At 39.3% G+C, this 13915-nt stretch overlaps 1 protein-coding gene and 1 long non-coding RNA gene across 2 annotated transcripts in view; both read left to right on the forward strand.

Annotated features, from left to right (window-relative positions):
• LOC127695977 (uncharacterized) overlaps positions 1–13018 on the forward strand; it is a 114720-nt gene extending 101702 nt beyond the window's left edge. Inside the window, exon 2 of the long non-coding RNA XR_007980151.1 lies at positions 12899–13018. This is a non-coding gene — a long non-coding RNA (uncharacterized LOC127695977). The remainder of the gene's footprint in view (positions 1–12898) is intronic.
• Tmed5 (transmembrane p24 trafficking protein 5) lies at positions 149–13018 on the forward strand. The gene is made up of 4 exons (XM_052198337.1): positions 149–538; positions 3005–3102; positions 8517–8700; positions 9819–13018. The coding sequence occupies exons 1-4, from the start codon at positions 350–352 to the stop codon at positions 10035–10037; spliced, it is 690 nt and encodes a 229-aa protein (XP_052054297.1). The 5' UTR covers positions 149–349; the 3' UTR covers positions 10038–13018.
• Positions 13019–13915: the final 897 nt, after the last annotated feature.

Consider the following 13915-nt stretch of genomic DNA (forward strand, 5'->3'; position numbering starts at 1 on the left):
ACGCCAAGCGCAGGGCATGCCGGGAAATGTGGCTAGACGCGCGGACAGGCGGCGCGCCGAGGTCACATCAGACTACATTTCCCATCGTTACCGCCGCCAACGTTGATTGGCGTGTGTGTAGGAAGCCGAAACCGACACGTCCATTGTGAAGGAAGGATGCGAAACCCAGAAGGGAGCAGAAAGGGGCCGCTGGCCCCGCCCTCTCCCGGCCCAGTGGAAGACCGTGCTTCCACCTTCCAGGAGAGCGTGAGGTGTTCCGCTGCCTGTAGTTCCTTCGGATCGGGATTTCAAAGCGGAGGCGCCAGTGTCCCGCACCTCCCTAAACTCTTGCAGTCAGAGATCGGCAGGGATGGGCGGCAGGATGTGGCTGCCATTCCCCGTGCTGCTCCTGTCCGCTCTGCTCGTAGCGCTGCTGCGCGGGGCGGCCGGCTTCACACCCTCTTTGGACAGTGACTTCACGTTCACGCTGCCAGCCGGCCGGAAGGAGTGCTTCTATCAGCCCATGCCCCTGAAGGGGTCGTTGGAGATCGAGTACCAAGTAAGTGTAGGGGGAGGGGGGAGCTGACTTTCCTTGGGAGGGGTGGCCGCACCACATGGTCGCCTCTCACCGGCTTGGAAAACTTGCGGACGGCGACCGAGGGGAATCGACGAGGGTCTACGGGGAAGCTGCCCTGCTTGGCGCAGGCGTACAAGGCGAGGCTCCTGGGATCCTGGCACTCACGAGTTTGGCCAGTCCTAAAATGACACCTACCCTCCCTCTTCCCTTTCCTCTGGTCGGAAAGGGGCCAGCACTGGTGACGTCAGTGGCGTTACTCTTTGTTTCTTAATTCCCCCAAGCCATTTAAAGCTAGTTTACATACCCCACAGTTCTGAGAAGTTCACAGAGAGGGGTTGATAAACGTTCTTCTTTATTATTGGACGAAGTAAGGACACTTGTTTGAATCACTCCCACCACTTTCATCAGATCCCAATATTATAAAATCGTTACGATGTTTTGAATTGTGGCCAGGCAGTGGTGGTGGCACACGCCTCTAATCCCAGCACTCGGGAGGCAGAAGCAGGTGGATCTCTGTACCGTCAAGGCTGCATAGTGAAACCCTGTCTTGGGGGGAGGGAGGAAGTATTGAATTGTGTCCATGCAAAGATCTGTAAAACAGATGTTGAAATCTGTTGCTTTATATAGTGGTGCGTTATCAACCCGACTGTATATCCATCGCTTTGCAATCAAATAATGCTGGGCAGTGGTGGCACAAGCCTGTAATCTCTGGGAGGCAGAGACATGTGGATTTCTGAGTTCGAGACCAGCCTGGGGTTTGGAGACTGGGTTTCTCTGTAGTCCTGGCTGTCCTAGAACTCACTCGGTAGACCAGGCTAGCCTCGAACTCAGAAATATACCTGCCTCTGCCTCTTCCTCCCGAGTGCTGGGATTAAAGGCATGTGCCACCACTGCCTGGCTTAAATCTTTTTTTTTTTTTTTAATCTTATGTAGAATTTTATATGAGAAACCTTTGGAATTATTTATAGAAGTTTACAGTAATTACAGGAAGTATCTAAAGTCATACAAAATCTCAGCAAAACTAAGGTTACAGCTTAATGTTTCTTGATTTCCAGTTGTGAGCAAAAGTTTAGCATTTACTGAACAGTTAATGTATGCAAGGAATTGTGCAGGGAGGAGGAACAAATTAAGAGAATCCTGGTTCCCAGGATGTTTGGGGTTCATAGGCAGACTTTGTTTAGGTTTGAGGGGTTTTGGTAGGTTGTAGTTGACTGGTTGGTTGCTCTGTTTTTTGAGACAAGGTTTCACTATGTATCCCATGGCATTGAATTCAATATTTAGCCCAGGCTAGCCTCAGATCTTCACAGGAGTCCTTCTCCTCAGTCCCCCGAGGACTGGTATTACATCGTGAACCATCATATCCTACAGGTAATTTGAATAAAGCAGGATTACATATTATTAGAGTATAATCATTTCTTGGTTTTTCAGAGAATAAGGTTGTTGGAGAAAATAAAAATAAATCTGAAAATGAGAAAAAGAATCCAAGGAATTTTAGAAAAGGGAAGAATTGAGTAGATATTGTGATTTTAGGATGTGCAGCTTCAGTGTTCAGGGGTGTACTATAAGTACTGAGTTTTTCTTAGCTTTGAAGACTGTAAGGTCTTAGGGTAAGAGTAGCAAAGGAAGGAAATAGACCACACTGCTAGGCAACAGAGAAGGGACCATGAATGTGTTTTATGATAAATACCTTTTCCCTTATTTTTTGCAAGGCCATTTAAGATTTAAGCAGATAGGTAGGTAGACTGTGAAAGGCAGGTTTAAAGGAAGCAAAAATAGACACAGGGAAACCAGCTATGGGTTTAGTGAAAGAGTCAAGGTGAGAAAAGAAATTTTGTTAATCAAAACTTTCCTTGCAAGCAAGCATGGTGCCATATGCGGATAATTGTAAATGCTCAGGAGGCTAAGGGAGGAAGAAGATAAGGTAAGGCTAGCCTGGGCTATGTTATGAGACCCTGTCTCAAAAAGTAAGTTGAAGCGCAATGCCGGATGTCAACCTCTGGCCTCCATGTGCACCTCTTTTAAATGAGGATGCCTGCCTTCAGTCCCAGCACTCTGAAGGAAGCAGAGGCTGGCCAAGCCTGATTTACATAGTGAGTTCCATCCTGTGTTCAATAAATACATAAATAGATAAAATCTTTTAAAAATCTTTATATCACATGGTTTATTTTATAGAACTTTCTTTTTTGTTGGTTTTTTTTGGGGGGGTTGTTTTTTGTTGTTTTGGTTTGGTTTGGTTTTGGTTTGGTTTTGGTTTTTTCAAGACAGGGTTTCTCTGTGTAGCCCTGGCTGTCCTGGAACTCACTCTGTAGACCAGGCTGGCCTCGAACTCAGAAACCCGCCTGCCTCTGCCTCCCAAGTGCTGGGATTAAAGGCATGTGCCACCACCTCCTGGCTTTTATAGAACGTTCTATTTTCAAAGTTTGTAATATATATTTTTCTCTTATATAGGTTTTAGATGGAGGAGAATTAGATATTGATTTCCACCTTGCCTCTCCAGAGGGCAGAACCTTAGTTTTTGAACAAAGAAAATCAGATGGTGTTCATACGTAAGTTGACTGAGACCCTAGGGGGAATTGGGGGGGTGGGGGTGGAGGCTGGCTGGAACTCAGGTTTTTTTTTTTTTTTAATTCTTTTTATTTTTTTATTGAGTATCTTCTTCATTTACATTGCCAATGGTAAAACCTTTCCCAATTTCCCCCCTCCCAAAAGCCCCCCTCTCCAAAGATGCCCTACCCCTCCTCCCACCCCCTGCCTCCTTGTATATGCCCCTCTACCGACACACTCCCACCTCCCCCCCACACCCACCTCATCCTACACCCACCCCCAGCCCCACCCCCATCCATTTCCCTTTGTTGGAGCCTCTATTGAGCCTTTACCTAACCAAAGACCACTCCTCCCACTGATGCCCAACAAGGCATTCCTCTGCCACTTTTTTGTCAGCAGTTCTTTAAACCTGGCCTCCTAAGTACTACTGTGACAGGTGCAGGCCTCCATGCCCAGGTGATCAACCTTGCGTTCGCTTAGCTGACTCTAGGGACAGAAAGAGAGGACCAGGACTCAGCACATCCACATAGCTGTATGGTTTTGAACAGGCTTTGATAGTGGGCCATTTTTCCAAATGGAGATGTCCTCATGTCCAATTTGTTTGCCTGTCACTACAGTCTGTTACTCTGTTTCATGGAATCAGGGAATCCTCATGCCTTAGCTTCCCCAATGACTGTGATCATAGGTGTCTACCACCAAGAACAACACCACACCCAGCTAATTTCTTCCCTTGCTTTAGTTCATCTATTGTGGCAGTTTATATCTGCCTTCTTGGCTAAGAAAAACATATTTGGTTTTGTTTGGTTTTGAGACAGGATCTCAATCATGTAACTGATTGGACTGGAACTTAAAGATCTGCTTGCCTCTGCCTCATGGATTCTAGAATTGAAGGTTCACCATGATTTCTAGCTTTTTTTGTTTTTGTTTTTGTTTTTGAGAGCCTTGGCTGTCCTGGAACTCATTCTGTAGAGCAGTCTGGCCTTGAACTCACAGAGATGCACCCTGCTGCATGGATCTTGACCTTTTTGGATCAGTATCACACCCCCCTGGAATACATTCAGCTGTGTCTAACCTTTTGACACTGTAATATAATCTCCAGAGTTTATACTCAAGAACTGCATAATCAACTTATAAAAAAGAATTACAAAAGAAATTTCATATTTTTCCCAAGTTGCTATTTGTGTTGAGCTACATTCTTAACCATCCTCTGACATTGGCAGTCTTTGGGGTACAGGCTAGACACGCTGAAGAGTCATCAACTAGTTTTACAGTTTCATAAAAATCAATACATATGTTGATATATGCTGAGTATGATAGAAAGTTTTTCTCAGGAAATAATCATTTCTTTCTACCCTTTTAAAATTGTTCCCTACCTTATTCGCCAGTATTTGTTCTGGCTATGACAAAGTATCTAAGAAAGTCAACTTAAAGGAAATAAGGTTAATTTTTGATTTCATAGATTTCAGTTTATGGTTACTGTCATGACCATGGCAACTCTTATAAAGGAAAGTGTCTAACTGGGGCTAGTTTACAGGTTCAGCGGCTCACAGCACGAAAGCAGACATGGTGCTGGAGAGGCAGCTGAGGCGGCTACATTTGGATCAGCGGGCAGCAGGAAGAGAGAGACCCTGGGCCTGGCTTGACCATTTGAAAGCTTAAAGACTACCCCCACTGGCACACTGCCTCCAACAAGGACACACCTCTCAATAACACCACTCCCTATGAACCTTTGGGGGCCATTTTCACTCAAACCAGCACAGTTACTATGTTCCACTTTATCATAGGCACATACATAATGAGCAGAGAAGATCATGGTAGGAACATTTAGAGGAGCAAAGTGTCTCACTTCATGGCAAATGGAGCAGAAAAAATAGCTAGAGAAGGGGCCGGGTTCAAGAACACACTACTGCTACTCTCCAATCTGTTTTCTCCATGTGGGCCCTACCTCCAAATAGTTCATACAACACTTATGATCCAGTCACCTCTAAACAGTTTTATGGGGCCAAGCCTTAGGAGAAATTTTCTATCCAAATAAAAAGAGGAGCTTGAAAAAATACAGGCAAACTCTGAACAGTATTATAGAAAAACCTATTAATTTGAAATTCAGAAAACCAAGTTTTTGGTCTGGAGATGAATCTCAGTGGTAGAGTGCTTGCCCTAGGTTTAATCTCCAGTGCCAAAAGGAAGGCAGGCCAACCAAGCCTCATCTTGGCCCATAACAAGCTATGTCATCATCTTACTCTATTTGTTCTTCATTTTAGCTAGAAATAACCAATTACACCAACTTCCAATGTAATAATGATCAAAAGAGGTACACTATATGAAAATAGTGGCAAAATTATGGACAATGTAATGAGTGTTGAATAATTTGTAATGTAAAACTACTCACAATGCTCAAAGAAAACTAGAAATAAAGTGAAATTAACATAAAACATGATTATCACAGGTCATATTTGAGTTCTAGAAAATAATATAAACCTCTTGAGACTTAATTGTTGTATCAGTATATTAGAAATGAGAAAACTTTAAGAATCCTTTTTAACCCTCACACAAATAATCATAAGCAAAACTAAAATGCAGTTTGACTTGTGTACTTTTCTAGTGTTAACTTAAAGGGGGTGAGGGACGAGTCAGATCAATAGTTGATGTTAGATGGCAATAATCATAAAGCTGAGTTGGTAAGAAAATGCAGACAGTCCTTATTAGGTCCAAAGTGCCCCCCCCCAAAAGACAATGTCATGGCTTGAAGTTTAGGCTAAGCTCAAGCTAGACTCTGACTAGGTAAATAGGACTGCTACTTAAATAAGTGGGTTTCTTTTTGTTAAGTAAAGCCATTACTTCCCTATCTGCATCCCCAACCCCAACTACAGTGAACTACTTTCAGAAAGGGCATCTAGTTCCCTTTTAACTCAAATAAGCCTCCAGCAGAGGAAAGCTCCACACTGGTTCCTAGGCTGTTCCAGCCACTGCTCCTACCTCCCACTGCAACACACCCCTTATAACTGGCAAGGGAGCCTTGGCAGTTGAGTAGGCTTTACTTTTCTACCCATGGAATGGTCAGGTTCAGTAGCTTCACTGCAACCTCCCTTAAAGTAATGATTAGGCACAACAGTAAAACCCGAACACTATGAAGGAATATTGCTGGTCAAAGGATCCACACTGAACAGTTTTGGGACGTGTGTTGGTTTGTGTTGAGACAGGGTCTCCCAATGTATCCCTGGCTGCCCTAGAGCTTGCCATGTTGACTGTGCTACTCCCCACTCACCCACCTCCGCCTCCCAGGCGCTGGGTCTAAGGCATGTGTGCCACCACACCCGACTGTTTTAGGCCTTTTTAAATTGCAGTAAGCACTCAGCATTCTCTTATGACTCTTGCCCCAAAATGAACAGGTGCTAAATAGATCTAAATTTCACTAAAGAGCCTGCCTTTGTCAGGCATAATTATAGAATGCTGAATGACAACCAAAGAGAAATATAGACAAAAAATGCTGAGGAGGTGCAAGTTAATGTCCAATTAAATAAAGATGATGAATTAAAGATATTAGAAGGATGTAAAAATGACTCTAATGTTGAACAACAGCAAAAAGAACAGCTCTGACTCCCCACTCTCCCTTCTTAGATACTCTAATCCCAATTGAAGTCTCTCTTGAGAAATTGAAAATTGAATGGCAGTCAGTGTAAATGTATCCAGAAAGGTTTATCTAGTGAGAAACTTTCTAGACATAACTAAGCCCTTATCTTACTAAAGAAAATTACCTTCTGTGTGGAATAAGATTCAGGTAAGAATACATGTCAGGTTCTTTGCAATTTACAGTTTCTCGTTGGCTCAATAAAAAAAGACTATATAGAAAACTTTTGAGTCTATAGATTTTTTTTTAATTCAGTAGGCACACCAACATATCTGTGCTGGTTTTAGATGAATTTGTTAAAGTGTTCTCCAGTCTCTTGTGGAGTAGTTAACTGAAGAGTAGGCAGTACTTTCTCATTCTTTCAAGAACTGGTGTTTGTTTTGTTTGGGGGTAACTGTAGTAAATATCATTAGCATGTAGCATGCAGAGAATTTTCCTTTGTAGAGTTTTTCTCTACCAAAAGGGACAGGAAACAGAGCTTCTTAGAAAATCACTTATCAGACTGTGGTGGTTTGCCTTTAATCCCAGCACATGGGAAGCAGATATAGATGGATCTCTGTAAATTGGAGCCCAGCCTAGTCTACAGAATAAGTTCCAGGACATCCAGAGCTACACAGAGGAAACCTGTTTCCAAAACAACAGCAAAAAAAGAAAAGCAAGAAATCACTTCACTAAATTAACTCTGGCCAAGTCAACTATTGTAAAGATGATAGGAATTTTTTGGGGGAGGTAGGGATACCTTTAATTTCATTACTCAGGAGCCGGAGGCAGGTGGATCTCTGTAAATTCAAGGCTAGCATGGTCTACATAGCCAATTCCAAACTACTCAGGGATACACGCACTGTGTGGTAGACTGGCCTCAAAGTCACACCCATCCTCCTACCTGAGACTCCTGAATTCTGGAGTTACAGACATAGTGACCAGCAAGACCAAGATTAATTTGATGTAAATGGCAATTTTTCAGTACAAATAATCCCACAGAGAGTAAAGTTCCTTATCTTTGTAAATTGTATTTTAAGAATACATTTAATAAGCTGGACAGTGGTGGTGCATGCTTTTAATCCCAGCACTTGGGAGGCAGAGGCAGGCAGATTTCTGAGGTCGAGACCAGCCTAGTCTACAGAGTGAGTTCCAGGACAGCCAGGGCTACACAGAGAAACCCTGTCTCCCCCCCCCCAAAAAAATACATTTAATGTGTTGAAAACATGAAAGAAAGCCCTTTCACTGATTTATAAAAGCAAATATAAGGTCAGAAAAAGATGTCAGATCCCTTAAAACTAGTTAGAAATGGGTTCTAGGAACCTAATTATAGTCCTCTGCAAGGGGAGCAAGGTCTTTTAACCACTGAGCCATCTCTCCAGTTTTAACAATCACTCCTTTTGAAAATTAAACAAAACTCAGTTTATTTTTTTTTTAATTTTTTTAATCCTCACCCTAAACCCTAAATCCCAAGCCCCAAACCCCTAGCCCCTAACCCTAAAAGTCAGTTTAAAGAATAATTTCAATTGAAGGGTAGGTTGGTTGTCATAGTTGCATATGAGTAAGACTTAATATAGGATTTATTTAAATAAAGTATAAATATGAATGCTTATTAGGACTTATCATGTATTTCAGCTGTGAATGGTATTTTTCCCAGACCCCTCCTCAAAAAACTAGATCAACATAACATAATTGACCAAGTAAGTTCCAAGTGTGTGAAACTTGAAAATATTTGAATACATGTGTCCAGGTTGTTTCCCAAATAGGAAGTACAGAAAACTAAAAGTGTGCCCTTTTTTTAAAATGTAGTATAGAGACTGAAGATGGTGACTACATGTTCTGCTTTGATAACACATTCAGCACCATTTCTGAGAAGGTGATCTTCTTTGAATTGATTCTGGATAACATGGGAGAAGAGGTTCACGAACAAGACGACTGGAAAAAGTATATTACTAACACCGATGTCCTGGAGATGAAACTAGAAGATATCCTGGTTAGTAGGACCTTTTAATAAGTAATGACAATTCAGCAGCTAGTATTCTACGGTATGTCAGGGATTGAACTAAGCATTCTTAGCTATATTTTCCAGAAACTGTTGGTTTTGCAATTTTTTTTATATCATTTCAAGTCTCAATATTATGTTTTACCATTTTAGTAGTTTTTCAAATCACATATCTTAAATGAATCCTATCATGAAAATACCCTTTTTCAGAAGTAGTGCAGTTTAACAAAACAAACAAAATGGACTTTTGTCTCACAAATCTGAAGGAGATTTCACAGGTCTTAGAGGTATTGCTGGCATTCCATGACTTGTGCTTCTTATATCACTCCAGACTCTGTTATCATAATGTGTGTAATTACATCGACCCTGCCTGGATGACATAACCAACATTCAAACAGTAAAATATTATAGACACAAAAATGTATTAAGTAAAATTGTCAGGACTACAAGAGAGATAATATATATAAAAGCTCTGTTGCTGCCAGGCAGTGGTAGCACAGGCCTGTAATCCCAGCACCCAGGAGACAGAGGCAAGCAGATCTGGGTGAGTTCAAGTCCAGCCTGGCCCACAGAGCAAGTTCCAGTTCAGCCACAGCTACACAGAAAAACCTGGTTTTAGAGCTGGAGAGATGGCTCAGCAGTTAAGAGCACTGACAGCTCCTCCAGAGGTCCTGAGTTCAATTCCCAACAACCACATGGTGGCTCACAATCATCTGTAATGGGATTCGATGCCCTCTAGCTGTCTAGAGACAGCTACTGTGTGCTCATATAAATAAATAAAAGTTCTTTAAAAAGATAAAAAAGAAAAATCCTATTTTGAAAGAAACAAAAATAGAAAAAGTCTCAGTGCTATACAACTCAAATACTTTGACCTTGTTTTTTCAATTCTTGGTATCTTTATTCCTCTGTTACAGAGATTTAAATTCATCCTTACCTTTTTAAAACTTCATGGGGACTCTTTAGGTGATACAAGTCATACCTGCCCTTTAACTAAATTGTATTCCCATCTATTTAAAAAATTGTTTTGATTTTTTAAGAACTAGCGTGAAGCATATTATGGAACTTGTTCTTAGTGTTTTTAATAGTAAATTTATTGTATTTATCTCCAGGAATCCATCAACAGCATCAAGTCCAGACTAAGTAAAAGTGGTCACATACAAACTCTGCTTAGAGCATTTGAAGCTCGAGATCGAAACATACAAGAAAGCAACTTTGACAGAGTCAATTTCTGGTCTGTGGTTAACCTGATGGTCATGGTGGTGGTGTCAGCTATTCAGGTTTATACGCTGAAAAGTCTATTCGAAGATAAGAGGAAAAGTAGAACTTAAAGCTCCAACAGAGATTACTTCACATTGAAAAGAGGAGGTAGAAAATTCTAATACACTGTTACAGTCAAGATGTTAGTCATATTTCCCATAACATTTTCAGAAATGTATGTAAGTATAAGATATGTAAATTTTAATATAAAAGGAAAATCATCACTTTATGTCCAAATAACTTTATTGACCCAATAATACTTAAGTATAAAACAAGATGTCATGTAAAATTGAGATTTAATTGAATGAAGCCATAATGACTATTTTCCAAAGTTTAGAAATCTTTCTCAGATATCATATATGAATGAAATGAATTAACAATGTTCATAAACATGCCACCAGTTTGCTCTTACCTAGAATTTTCTCTATACATGTGGCAGGTACAAGTTAATTATAATGTGAAATACTATCCACAAGTATTAGTTTTTATATACTTAGTCTATATTTCCAAAAGCTAACATTTTTATAATTAAAACTGGAAAGGCATTCTTTCCTCATAAAAATTAGGCCTTGTCTTTGATATAAGATATATAAAGGGTAGTTGATGGTTTATAAGATGCATTCTGTCTAGACATTAGCTAAGATTAGAGATAAGGTGAACTTATTTTTATAATATCCATCAGCAGTATTATGTTGGTTTCTGCACAGCTTTTGGTATTGATAATGCATTATCACAAGCAGGTGTGAGGGACACAGTACTGAAAAGATCTGACATTAATGTAAATAAACAGCACCTTTCTAAATTCTCAAAATCATCAGAAACATGAATTAAAAAATGAGATAAACTTGACAACACCAGATCAAGCAAGTTTACCTAAAGAGAAGTGTAACATCTGGAATCAGATGGGCTCTTCTTGCCGACCCAATTATAATAGAAATCAGATCAAAGGAGGGTGATCAAAAATTCCCTAGAAGAAATTTTATTTGTCATAGTTTTTCTTTTCTAGTTACTGTTTTTATTATAAATGCTCAGATAGGTTTTATGAAATATACATCCTACCATAAGATTTAGCACTGGGTATACATATTTATTAGAGTTTTTATTATAACTCTCATAAAATTACCTCTCGTCACGTATTGACTTTGAAGGATTACAACAATCCCCAATTATAAACACCTAATGTAGAAATAAAAGCTAATACATACAAAACCATCCTGCCTTTCTGGTTTATCAGTCTGTAGTACAGTCCTATTCAAGTACTAGTGATTTAAGTTCATTATGAAACAGAATTTAAGTTACACTCAATTGTAGTGTTATAATAAATGTATTGTTGGGCTGGAGAGATGGCTCAGCAGTTAAGAGCACTGATCCTTCTTCTGAAGGTCCTGAGTTCAAATCCCAGCAACCACATGGTGGCTCACAACCATCCGTAAAGATATCTGATGCACTCTTCTGGTGTGTCTGAAGACAGCTACAGTGTACTTGCATATAATAAATTAATAAATCTTTAAAAATAAATAAATAAATGTATTGTCAATCAGAGATAGCCAACAGTCAAATCTGGGTATTGAGCCCATATATAAATACACACATTTTTTTTTTTGCTGGAATTCTTTTTATGCATTAATGATCTTGCACTACCCTGCTACCTCACACACAAAATTATGATACCTAGAGAAATACTGACTTCATTTACAATTTATACTCAGAATAGTTCAGAGATATATTTTTCTCCTTCTCAGGCCCTTGGGAGAAGACAAGAAATTTATTTTTCCCTATTCAGAGGATTTTCAAAATGTGAGATAAATACTATATATGATCAATAACTGATCAAGAAATACCCCAATATTCTAAACAAAGCTCCTACAATAGATGCAGGAGAGAAGTCAATGAGATCATTGCCTAAAACAAACAAACAAACAACAACAACAAAAACGAGGAAAAAAAACCTCTTTCCTACTTTGTTTTAAGTATAAGAGAAGCAAGCTATAAAAGCGATAGGTACCATAACTGATAAAGCAGAATCCACTGTGTCTTTTCTGTAAGACTGTGATTAAGAATTCTACCTCTTAGATACAGATAATACTGTACTGTACTCTTAATTGCTTAACACTGTATCTGTTATATCATCTTATATGTATGTAATTTGTGCCACTGATTTTTGAATTCTTATTCAGTTACTCACTGCCATTTAAAATGGTAATAGTAGCTTTATTGGAAAACAAATAACTTAGGAATGTTAAAGATTTTATTTTTATAGACAAAAGTAAAAAGAGATACTAAGAACCATGTTGCCTGTATTAATCATAAAAAGTAAAATTGTAAGCAAAAAACAAAATGTTTATTTTTAAATGTATTTTCTGCTTCATATGAGGTTTTTGATCTGTCTCAATTATACTAAAATCAAGTAAGCCATCACTTGATCTGATTTTTGTCTTGTTCTTAATTGTATAAATTACTACAGTAGTTTAACAAAATTTAGAGATCATAGTTCTGAGTTGCATTTGGACTATGTGCTATTTTACATGAATGTCAATAAACAGACTAAATAAGTGTAAGAAAACATTGTTGAAATATAAAACAAAATATACTTAGGAATATTTACCATTAAATATTATGATGTCTTAAAATTAGTAAAACAAAAACAAGTACCTGTAATTTTGTACCTACAGTGAAAATTCTTTTTCTGAAATTTTAAAATATATTGGTTTAGCATGTAATGTTTTCTCTTCTAGAGTGTAATACATTGTGACTCAAATTGAACTATATGCTATATTTGTGAACAGTCATCTTGGTTTTTTTTTTTTTGGTTTTTTTTTTGATTTGGTTTTTTCGAGACAGGGTTTCTCTGTGTAGCCCTGGCTGTCCTGGAGCTCACTCTGTAGACCAGGCTGGCCTCGAACTCAGAAATCCGCCTGCCTCTGCCTCCCAGAGTGCTGGGATTACAGGCATGCACCACCACCGCCTGGCCATGAACAGTCGTCTTAAATGAACAACAGACTGTATACTGAGCTGTGTACAAATAATAAAAGTTACCATCAAAGAAATCTTACCAACCTGTCATAGTTATTGTCTACTCCTTAAAGCTTCTTTTAAATTGTCAATCTTAAGTAAATTTTTTCCTTTCCCATTTTGAAAGCCCACAGCTCTCAAGTTGTTGGTTTAAGATTTATTTGTTTTTGAATACCCAAGACATAATCCACATATTAAATGATGTCCAAAAAGAATGGAGGAGTGGCCCCTGGTTCTGGAAAGACTCAATGCAACAGTATAGGGGAATACCAGAACAGGGAAGTGGGAAGGGGTAGATGGAGGAACAGGGGGAGGGAAGAGGACTTATGGGACTTGCAGGGAGTGGGGACCCAGAAAAGGGAAAATCATTTGAAATGTAAATAAAAAAATATATCAATAAAGAAAAAAATTTCACTAAAAAAAATTTATTTGTTTTATTTATATGTAAGTACATTGTAGCTGTTTTCAGACACACCAGAAGAGGGCATCAGATCCCTTTACAGATGGTTGTGAGCTACCATGTGGTTGCTGGGAATTGCACTCAGGACCTTTGGAAGAGCAGTCGGTGCTCTTAACCGCTGAGCCATCTCTTCAGCCCTCAAGTTTTTATATCACTGTACTTGGTTGCTCCATTGCTCTGACATATATTTTACTAAAGGGTCTTTAAGATTTAGAGATGCAAAGACCATCAGTTAGTTGTCCAAAAGGTTCACTCCTCTATCCCAAGAAGTGTACTAGGTATAAAGCACTTGCCACACAAGCCTGACAGCCTATAGTTAACCCCCAGGACCCACATGAAGGTTGAAGGAGAGATCAGACTCCACAAAGTTGTCTTCTGCCCTTTATTAAATCACAGCACATGCACCCATATGAATACATATAAAAGATATATATAAAAGGTAGGTATGTATGTGTGTGTGTGTGTATACACACACAC

Source organism: Apodemus sylvaticus, chromosome 11 (genome assembly GCF_947179515.1).
Source record: "Apodemus sylvaticus chromosome 11, mApoSyl1.1, whole genome shotgun sequence".
NCBI classification, from domain to species: domain Eukaryota; kingdom Metazoa; phylum Chordata; class Mammalia; order Rodentia; family Muridae; genus Apodemus; species Apodemus sylvaticus.

Coding starts and splice junctions, on each gene's coding strand:
- Tmed5 (XM_052198337.1), top strand. CDS start 350: ATGGGCGGCAGGATGTGGCTGCCATTCCCCGTGCTGCTCCTGTCCGCT. Junction 539..3,004: donor CGTTGGAGATCGAGTACCAA/GTAAGTGTAGGG, acceptor TCTCTTATATAG/GTTTTAGATGGAGGAGAATT. Junction 8,701..9,818: donor TGAAACTAGAAGATATCCTG/GTTAGTAGGACC, acceptor ATTTATCTCCAG/GAATCCATCAACAGCATCAA.